The sequence below is a fragment of the Alosa alosa genome, chromosome 8 (assembly GCF_017589495.1).
Source record: "Alosa alosa isolate M-15738 ecotype Scorff River chromosome 8, AALO_Geno_1.1, whole genome shotgun sequence".
Classification (NCBI taxonomy): Eukaryota; Metazoa; Chordata; class Actinopteri; order Clupeiformes; family Clupeidae; genus Alosa; species Alosa alosa.
The window spans coordinates 16,637,462-16,648,451 of NC_063196.1; the positions used below are offsets into that span (position 1 = coordinate 16,637,462).

The 10,990-nt window shown below is 46.4% G+C and overlaps 1 protein-coding gene across 1 annotated transcript in view; it reads left to right on the top strand.

Moving 5' to 3' along the window:
• The window catches only part of l3mbtl3 (L3MBTL histone methyl-lysine binding protein 3), a 41,954-nt gene that overhangs the window by 22,409 nt on the left and 8,555 nt on the right, over positions 1-10,990 (top strand). Inside the window, exons 15-19 of the mRNA XM_048249582.1 lie at positions 1,667-1,781; positions 3,459-3,561; positions 7,279-7,428; positions 8,686-8,811; positions 10,400-10,491. Coding sequence (XP_048105539.1) covers positions 1,667-1,781; positions 3,459-3,561; positions 7,279-7,428; positions 8,686-8,811; positions 10,400-10,491 — 586 coding nt within the window. The remainder of the gene's footprint in view (positions 1-1,666; positions 1,782-3,458; positions 3,562-7,278; positions 7,429-8,685; positions 8,812-10,399; positions 10,492-10,990) is intronic.

A 10,990-nucleotide genomic window follows, 5' to 3' on the forward strand; every position in this document is an offset into this window, starting at 1 on the left:
TTAACACAGTGCAGTTCAGCTGGTTTAATCCTCCTCTCCCCTCCCCTCCCCTTCTCTCCTCTCCTCTCCTTTCCTCTCCTCTTTTTTCCTCTCTTCCTCCCTTCTTCCTTGGTGATCAGACAGTTGGAAGGTGAGGTCTGACATCAGGGCCTCTGGTGACACTCTCACACCCAGCATCAGCCTCAAGACTACTACACCTCTGTTCCTCTACAGTATCCCCCTCTCCTCTCACTCATTTTCCATTCTCTCTTCTGCACTATCCCCCTCTCCTTCTCTCTCTTTTCCTCTGCACTATCCCCCTCTTCTTCTCTCACTCCTTGTCCATTCTCTCCAATGTCTTTCCATTTCTTTCTCTCGAATCTCTTTCTCCTTTAAATTTCATGTTTTTTTGGTTTTCAGTTCACAGTATTTACCCACAGTATTTATGCAAAATGTACTGTATATATATCTAGTCATTACCGCATACAAACTTATTTTTCTCTCTCTCCTTTTCTTCACCTCCCTCTGTCCTGTCCCTTGCCACCTCTCTGCACCACTCCTCTCCTCTCACCCCTCCATTTCCTCTCTCACACCTCTTCATCCCCTCTGCCTCCTCCATCCTCATCCTCCCTCTTCCTCCTGCTCCCAAATGCCACCCACTCTAATCACCTTCGCAGCAATTTCACACTTCCACACAGCTCCGTTGGCCATCCTGCTCTCGATAAGACCAGCCTACACGCCTTTTGTCTGCCCGACCGAGCCGCGGAAGCACCGCTAGCACATCCAGGCGCCTCCATATTGCGTCAATAGATGCCGGTCGAAAGCTTCGCCAATAGCAGTGATGCGCGAGTGTGTGTGGGAGAGAGAAGGGGAAGAGAGACAGAGTGTGTGTGTCTCTCGGTCTTCACATGTAATCATAGCCGCAGTCCCTTGGGAGTCTTGGGAGTCTGACGGTCCACTATCAAGCGTCCGCAGTCTTCAGGCGAGTTGGTGTGGCATCCCGCTTGGATGATGGAGCCTCGTGGGAGAGGGGGAGTTTGATGCACTGTCTCACTCGCTCACATACAGATACACACACACACACACACACACACACACCACACACACACACACACACACACACACACACACACACACACACACACACACACACACACACACACACCACACACATGCACACACACAGGGACAGTCTCATTCGTACCCAGTTTCACATGCTGTTTTTGTCCATTAGTCTTGAAGTCACTAGTCTTAGAAACGACTACTCGCTATGCCTCTCGCCTTGATTTGAGAGTGTTTGTGTTTGTGCTTGATTTGGGAGAAAGTGTGTGTGTGTGTGTGTGTGTGTGTGTATGTGTGTGTGTGTGTATGTGTGTGTGTGTTTGTGTGTGTGTGTGTGTGTGTGTGTGTGTGTATCTGTGTGATAGACAGCTGTTCTCTCAGCTTGCCTCCCTCTGTGCTCCTGCAGGTTTGTGACTTTTAGTCTTTACATTCTGCAATTCAAATTCACATTTTGTTTTGACAAAGTGTTTTGCTTTTTAGCATTGTGATATACACACAATAGAGTGTATATCACAATGCTAATTGAAATAAATACAGTTTGATGTACAGTATGCATTAATCTACATGCTGACTATCTCTCTCTCTCTCTCTCTCTCTCTCTCTCTCTCTCTCTCTGTGTGTTTAGATCCATTTTGACGGCTGGACGGATGAGTACGACTACTGGGTGGACACGGACAGCCCAGACATCCACCCGGCGGGCTGGTGTGCCAAAACTGGTCACCCTCTCCAGCCTCCCATCAGTGAGTACCCTTGAGTCACCTGTCAGTCATATGTCCTGCAGCCTGCCAATGCTATACCCCTCTCTATATCTTTCTCTCTCTTCATCTCTCTCTCCATCTCTCTTTCTTTCTTCATCTCTCTCTCCCCATCTCCTCTCTCTTTGCCTCTCTCTCACTCTCTTTCCTTATCTTCCCTCATCTTCTCTGCCTCTGTCAGCCATTCTGCTAGTCCATCCATCTCTCTCTCTCTCTCTCCATTTTGCTTTGTCCAACTACCTCTGTCAATGTCTCCCTCTTTAATTAGATGTTCCCTCTCTCTCTATCTCTATCTATCTATCATTCATTCTTTCTGCATCTCTCACTGGCGCTCTCTGAGATGGGGCATGCTGAGATGCCTCCATCAGTGTGTCTGGCTGCCTGAGCCTGGTGTAAATAAGGATGTGTGGCGAGTGGCGAGTACTTCCGTCTGGCGATGATTGGTTCTGATTGTAGCCCTGGTGTGCAGGTGAAGGAGGCCTGTTTCTGATAAAGCTCTTTACGCGGGCGGAACAAAAACACACAGATAGATGGCTGATGGAGTTGAGTGCTTTTTCTCTCTATCTTTCTCTCTCCTCTCTCTTCCCCGCTCACCATTTTGACTATCTACTACCATGTTTGCCTGCCATACGTGACAAGACATAGCCTAGTGTTTGTTTCTCTTTCTCTCTTTCTTTCTATCTCTTCTTTCTTATCTTTCCCTTTGTGTTTATGTCTTTCACTCCACCCTAGTCTCTCTAATATCTCAGGTCAGTTGTATTCAGTGGCGAAGGTGGAAAGTGAACAATGAACCTTTCTCTCCGCCACCTCTTTCAGCTAATTTCTTCCTTCTGCATCGGTATCCATGGTAACAATGAGGCCGTTGTGAATGCAGAAAAAAACGGGCTGTCGGCAGGTCTTGAGTGCGTTCCTGGTTTTTCAGGAACGGAGAAGAGAAAAGAAGAAAAGGCATAGATAGAGAGAGCACTTGAGAGAGAGAGAGAGAGAGAGAGAGTATGTGTGTGTGTGTGTGTGTGAGAGAGGGAGAAATAAGGTGCCAGTTCCTAATAGTGTGTTCTCGATCTCCTTCTCCCACTCTCCACTCCCACTATCGCTCCCTCCATTCACTGCATACTTTAAACATGTGGGATTGACCACATAACATGCCTATCTGATTTCATAGCCAATTAAGGATATAGATAAGAGAGCTATTCTTGTGTATGTGAGCTCTCTGTTAATTACATTAGCACTGTTAAATCTCACCTCACACTTCTCCCTCCATCCCTCTCTCACACCTCCCTCTCTTCATCCCTCGGTTCTCTTCTGTGCTTTTCTATCTATCTATCTATCTATCTATCTATCTACTGTATCTGTCTATCTAAACACACTCTAATTGTCTCTCTCTCTCTCTCTCTGTTTCCCTCTCTCCATCCCCCTTTCCTCTTCTGTGCTTTTCTATCTATCTATCTATCTATCTATCTATCTATCTATCTATCTACTGTATCTATCTACTGTATCTGTCTATCTAAACACACTCTCTAATTGTATCTCTCTCTCTCTCTGTTTCCCTCTCTCCATCCCCCTTTCCTCTTTTGTGCTTTTCTATCTATCTAAACATACTCTCTCTCTGCCCCCCTCCTCCCCTCTCTCTCCCTTCTCTCTCTCTCTCTCTGTGTTTCCCAGGTCCACAGGAGATGTTTGAGTCGTCGGAGCAGGGCGGCTGCCCGACCCCCGGCTGTAAGGGCATGGGCCACATCAAGGGAGCTCGCTACTCTGGACACCACAGGTGAGCCGTCCTGTTCCTCTCCCTCTCAGCCCTCTCCCCACGCGGCTCCACTCTCTCCTACAGGGTCTGAAGTGGCTCCCGCGGTCATCGCTCGCCTAGATATAGATATAGATAGGGTCTGAGGTGGCTCCCGCGGTCATCGCTCGGAGAGGGTGTGCTGTGCTCAGAAAATTGGACTCACTCGCCTAGATATAGATATAGATATAGATATAGATTTTTTTTTTAAAGTTTATTTTTTCGGGCGTTTTATGCCTTTAATGATAGGACAGTAGAGACTGACAGGAAGCGAATGGGAGAGAGGGCAGTGGTGGGATCCAGAAAGCACCACGGGGGGGGGAAGCGAACCCGTGTCGCCGGCGTACGGTGCAGGTGCCCCAGCCAGTTGCGCCAAAGCTGGGGCCAGATATAGATATAGAGATATAACAACAGCAACAATAACAACAACAACTTTTATAGGCACCCAGAGCGCTTCACAGTGAAAAGGGAACCCCACTGACCTCCACCAATGTGTAACACCCACCTGGGTGATGCGCGGCAGCCTCGGTGGCTCACCAACACCACTTTCAGCAGCAACATAGTTTTCCAAGGAGCTCTACCATCTAAGTAGGCTACTGACCAAGCCCACACCTGCTTAGCGTCAGTAATTCAGCAAAGACAGGGTATCCGTTGGTCTGGCTGCTGGCATAATATGCACTTAGGGGGGAATTCTCCTAATGTGTATAAGGGTGCATAAGTAAAAAAAAAATTTTCAAACAGCTTTTTAGTAGACAAAGATCTTTTTTAGACGTGAAGTCAACAACGCAAGTGGCTTTTACTCACAGACTCAAAAGAGTGATAGAGAGATATTACTCCTCATTCATTTGAGAAGAACACCGGATCCCAAGTGCAGTGCATCGTCTGCTTTGTTATCTCTGTAATATACAGCAATGGAGAGGCCTGCTGTGCACCATCTCCTGGTGAAGATGACTTACAGACTACAGTTCTGTCCTTGCCAGCACACTCTAATGCGTATCCTCCTTCAATACTGGCACAAGGACAGGAACACTGATTGTCCTTGTGTGTGTGTGTGTGTGTGTGTGTGTGGAGGGTGTAGGGGGGTGCGTGCATGAGCCACACCTGATTGCAGAGTGCTTGCTATGAAATGCTACGGAGCATGTGCAGAGCGGTCATCCTAATTGGCTGTTTTGCGACCACAGCACACTAATGGAAATGAGCGTTTGCTGTGCATTCACCAGTCTCATCCAGCTCACTTCACACTGATTGTAATCACTAACTGATCTTCTCTGCTCTCTGTTTTCTGTCTTCAATAGACACACACACACACACACACACACACACACACACACACACACACACACACACACATACTCACATATATGTACACATGTATAGTACACACTTATTCATGCTGAGCATCATACACACACACACACTTATACACAAAGAAACATTAGCTAAAAAACACCCAAGTCTTGCAAAGACATCTCCACCTCCCTCTCCGCATCCAAGGCTGAAAATGTGCTCCCGTATGCAGAAACCCCCCGCACCAGCCCCCAGTGACTCCCGGCAATGAGCTCAGAAAGCCTGCCGACAATCTGAGGGCCTCTGAACACAGCAGCCATGCCTCAAAGCAGCGCCTCACAAAGGAGAGAATAAACACTCCCACGCACACGCATGCACACACACACACACACACACACACACACACACACACACACACACCCCTCTAGACTTCGTCGTTTGGACTCTCTGGACCTCTCTTTGACCTCTCTGGGCTTCATTGCCAGTGATGTGAAACTGCATGCGTGGAGAGTGAAACTCCTGTAATGGCCTCGGCCTGCCTGAAATCCGTCATTATTTCTACCACATGGTTATCCAAATGTGATAATTAGCACAGCCATATGGATGAGGTGGGCTACTCAGTTGTGTTTTTAGGCTATCATTCTTGGGCGACATGGCAGAAGCATAATATTTTATTATTCATTTGTTTTATTTAGCAATGCTAGCACTCATCCAGTGTGCCAGGTGTGTGTTTTCCTTCTGATGACACTCATATTGTGGCTCAGTGTCTCATCTGCCAAAGGCCTTGTAGGAGATGTGACTAATTCTAATTAAAAAGGGGCTGGAGGAGGTCACTTGACATTTAGTGTGTGTCTGTGTGTGTGTGTGTGTGTGGGGGGGGCGGGTGCTGTTAGCCTGGCTTTGTTTGTTTGTGTTTTTGTTTGTTTGTTTGTAAATGAGGGGATATTTCGTGGGCAGCTGGAAGAGAACTTTAGGGGAGAGATAATGACTTAGATCTCTCATTATGCTAAAGCTGGCTGAAAGCAGCCAGAGAAGAATAAAGAACTGATAGAGAAAGAGAGAGAGAGAGAGAGAGAGAGAGAGAGAGAGAATAGTGAGAATAGTAGAGGGCAAACACAATAAGAGATAACAACAGAAGAGGAGGATGAAATACAGAAGAGAAAAGAGAGCAAGAGAAACTGCATTGGAGGGAAAGAAGAAAGGCAGAAGGAATTGAAAATGGTGAAAACAAGCTCACCCGAGTTCTTCTCCCCACACTCTTCCAGCACACACAACACACCACTTATTTATATGCTAATAGCTCTTATCCAGGAAGAATTCTCTTTTATGGTATACCTGTGCCGCTGTGAATGCACCTCCTGAGGAATGGAAAAGCAGTTTCTTACCTCAGTGGGGTGCTGTCAGGTAGTGAACTGAACCCTGAATCTGACTATTGCCTATTTATCTGTCGATGATAAAAGATTCATTGTGTTTGGCTAATTGTGGTTTAAAGCTGCAAGGCCCAGTCTGGTGGTGAGACCCTTCCTAGGATGGAGATGCTGTTTTTATCCATTTATGTATGATTTATGTATGATCTTTAATCTGGCATAAAGAACAGCAGTGGTGATTCATGCTTCAATTCGGAAGCATGAGTAAAGACCCAGAAGAGTAAGAGTAAGACTTTCACAGGTGATTGACATTGTGGAGAGTTCCAGCTTTCTGAGCCACTGACTGGCAGATGCGTAGTTAAAGCCAGAGCGAAAGCCATGCTTTACTCTTCCCCCGAATATGTCACCTTTTTCAGCCCTTCTGAGTTCGCAGGTATGCCTTATCTCCAGAAGTGTAAAGGTCTGGCGTCAGAAAGTAGAGGTCCTGCCTCATTTTTGTTCCAACCATTCGCTTAATCAGCTGATTCTAATCAGCACAACTCTTAAAGCTGCAGTTGGCAAATCTGACAGATTGAAGAGACCAAAATGTTGAATGTTTACAACTCTCATGCCCCTCCCCCACTACCACCAGGCACCCTCTCATCGAGTTTGTGCTCATCAGTGTGCACCAGACTGCACCAGACTGTAATTGACAGTCAGATCTCACACAGCCCTGCTCTGATTGGACCAGAAGAACCGGGAGCTGTGGATTTTTGCAAAACAAATAACAAATAGAAGTGCGGGTTTTTTTCTAAAACCGGCTGATTTATGTTGTTCTGTTGGAGCATAGTGTCTGTTTTAGTGAATATGATCAAAAAAATCTTGCCAACTGCAGCTTTAAGCCAGGTAGATCAGCTAGTTAGTAAAATCAGCCTGCGTTAAGCGAAGTAGATCAGCTAGTTAGTAAAATCGCCTGCGTTAAACCAATACATGGCAGGACTTTCTGAAGGTGGACTTTTACATCTCTGCTTATCTCACTAATACGCGCGAGCACTGTCCTCTGTTTCAGTGCGGTGGGGTGCCCGTATTCGGACATCAACATCAACAAGGATTCTGTGCTGCCCGACCGACTGAGCGGGGAGATGCCCGGTAGCGCGCCAGGCGTGGGCAGACCCAGGAGGGTGGAGCCCAGCCCCGAGACGTCCACCAGCACGTCAGAGTAAGTCCCGGGGCACAGTGCAGAACAGGAGGTGGACACATGAAGCACTGTGTGACGTTGTCATATAGACCCTTTCAAACTGTGTAACCAAACATGCGCGTTCCTAAGGCATTTCCTGTGGCTCAGAAAACAACATTGATTTAATTGTTAGACATTTTGTAGAACATCACGCTAAAGGTCAATTAATTTTCATTATTATTATTATTTCAAAGTATATGCATTTCGAACATTTCAATGTTCAATGTTTCAATTCCTCTAGGAATAATTTGAAAGGTGCTATTGATATATTGAGGTTGTATGACATTCATTCCAATGTTGCTCTGGTTGTCTGTAATCTTCTTTGATGTTACTGTTGTGATGTCTGATGATACAGCTGTACTGATGACGTGCGTGTAGATGTGTGGTGCATCTATGCTTTTTTTTTTTTTTTACTTTGTCTTTAATGGTAATCCACAGCAAATGTACAGATACTGTAGACATTTAATGGGGTAGGCATGTTACTTTACGTTAAATCAAATTCAACTTACGTTAAATAGACCTTACGTTAAATTCGCCACTGACTGGTTCAACGTGTAATCACAAATGTTGGCCAACATGGAAAGGATCTCTATGGATATATAACTATGTCTGTTTTACCCAGTGGATGTAAAGCAACTTAATAAGTGTTTGTCAGGACCAGTCCTGGTCTGTTTTATCCTTTTTTCCTTTTCCACTGTGTTCTTCCATGCTGCTCTCTGGTTGGCTCTAAAACCACTCAAAATGGATGAATTTTTAAATTCAAAGAGGAACCAAAATTCACAGATCTCTGTTCTGTGTTAGTGAGTGTTAATTGTGTGCTCAGAACAGGCCTCTCTCCCCCCCACACACACACACACACACACACACACATCTTTCAGTCGTCTAACACAAGTCAACAGTTTTTTTTTCTCTCTCTCTCTTCAGTCGCACTTCAAAAATGGCAACAAAGAGGAACTAAAATCATCTCTTATGACGCACACAGCAGCATCACACTGTGTTTTTAAGGGGAGATGCTTGACTTGTAAGCCACATGTCTCTCCTCTGCTTCCACAGCAAACAGTCGCTGCACCCAAAGTACATGTTGAAGTTAAATTGACTGATATTTAGCAGACGCTTTTATCCAAAGTGACACAGACTCGCAGCGGAGTGGGATTGAACCCAGGCTGACCGATTGTCAGTCGTTTGGTGGCGTTACCGCTGCTGCGCCATGCCCAAACGTGTCTCTCCTCTGCTCCACAGCAAGCAGTCAGCTGGCCCAAGCTTGAGTCACCCGGAGCGGCCTGGACGCCCAGAGAAACCAAGTGCTGCGGCCAGCTCCATGGAGCCGCCCCTCAAGAAGCCGGCAGGGACAGAGCCAAAGAGACGGTGTGTGTGTGTATGTGTGTATATGTGTGTGCATGTGTGTATGTGTGTGTGTGTGTGTGTGTATGTGCGTGTGTTTGTGCGTGTGTGTGTGTGTGTATGGGTGTGTATGTGCGTGCATTTGTGTTTGTGCATGTGTGTGTGTGTGTGTATGTGTATGCGTGCATCCGCGTGCGTCGGTGCGTGCGTGTGCGTATGCGCTTGCGTGTGTGTGTGTGTGTATTGGTGTGGCCTTTGTAGGTCTGCATATGAGTATGTGTCTCTGTTTGTGTCCATTTGAATATTTATCTTCAGCGGATTCATTTGGAATAGACATCATTAAAATGTGCTTGTGTGCTTCCACGTGTGTATGCTACAGCTCTGTGAGGGTGCTTGGACTGCCTCTCCCATAGACGCTTATCATAGCAGTCATCTCATCAGCATGTCTGATTTGTCACACCTCAACAGGCAGCCGCTTGAGCTGTGTGAGACTCCAGCGCGCCAGTGGTGTGTGTGTGTGTGTGTGTGTGTGTGTGTGTGTGTGTGTGTGTGTGTGTCTGTGTCTGTCTGAGAGCCTCACACCTCTCTCATCGCGTGTTTATCCTGTGGCCTCTCATCACACATCCAGATGATTATTCTGGGATTGAACATGCCCACTCTGGCCCAATACTTCCCTTCTTCAAGGAATTGCTGCTGCTGGTTGTGTGTTGTGAGTAAATGTGTACTGAGCATTATGAGATAGGCAGTCAAGGTCAAGTTAAGGTCAGCACTAAAAGAATGAAGCTGGCACATGTCTGACAGATACATACAAACAGCCTCTGTTATTATGTCATTAAAGTTTATATAAAGCAAAATTTCATATTGTGTGCCATATATCAAATCTATCTCACAAAAACAACAAAAAATGTGGAGGGTCTTTGATTGAATGAACATGTCTGGTGCTGTACTACATGCTACTGCGCTGTAGTACCATGTGGGTGCTACTGTGTGGATGGTGTCGGTAGGATGTCTATGCAGGAGCAGTCCTAGAGAGCCTGTGCCTTTGGCTAAGCAGCAGGGATCTGAGGGCTTTCAGCTTTGAGCTCCAGCTCTGGAAATAACATGCTCAGCCAGCAACCGAGAGCGTCAATGTGTCTGTGTCTGAGAGAGACGGAGAGAGAGAGAGAGAGAGAGAGAGAGAGAGACAAAGAGACCGACAGAGACGGAGGGAAAGAGATCGCTCTTGGTACCTGTGTGTGTGAGAGAGAGATAGGAGAGAGACAGAGAGAGAGAGAGGAGAGAGAAAGAAGGAGAAAGATCTCTCACTGGCACCTGTGCATTTGTCTGACTATGCATGTGTGTGCTTATGCATGTGCCTGCTCATGTGGACATACTGGTGTGCACACCCGGTGTGTGTGTGCGTATTAGTTCCTAGTACTCAATGGTCTTTCCATTAGCCCCCCTGTGAGCGTAGCGTAGCTGCACGAGTACAAGGCTGGCTGGGAGCTCTCCACAGCCACCTGACCCTCTTGACCTTTCAATCCCCATCCCCTCTTTCTTTTTCTTTTCTATCTCTTTCTTTCATTCTTCCTCTCATCCCCTCATTCCTCTCTTCTCTCCCCTCCTCTGACAGAGTGGGGCGTCCTTGTAAGCAGAAGAAGGTCGAGGAGCCAGTGGAAGAGGAGGAAGTGGAGAGTGAGGTGTCCTCCATTAACGAAACCAAAGGTACGCTCATTTTCAGCTGTGGGTGTGTGTGGATCTTTCCTCTTAACGTGTGTGTGTGTGTGAGAGAGAGAGAGAGAGAGAGAGAGTGAGAAAGCTTCTTTATTTTGAGCTTGTTTTTTTGTGTGTTTGTGTGCATGTGTGTACTGTTTGCTGCTACTGATACAATGTCCTTCACAAAAGCTAATGTTATTTCTTCGATCTGTTATTTCTCCCAAGAACTGTCTGACCATCTCGGTGTGCATAACCATCAAAGCATTTTTTCACTTTTGTACTGTACTAAAGTCGACCTGTAGCTTTTGCAATACTTCAGCGGCAAATAAATCCCCTCAGTGTCCAGATCTGGGCAGATCTCTGAACTACATTCCTCCTCGTCGGCTCTGTTCAATCCCTCCATCCCCTGATCCATAAAAGCTTTCAGATCCATAAAAGCTTTCACTAAGCTACACTAAGCGATGTTGGGTAACGTCACTTCTGTTGATGTTCAAACAAAACAGAGAGC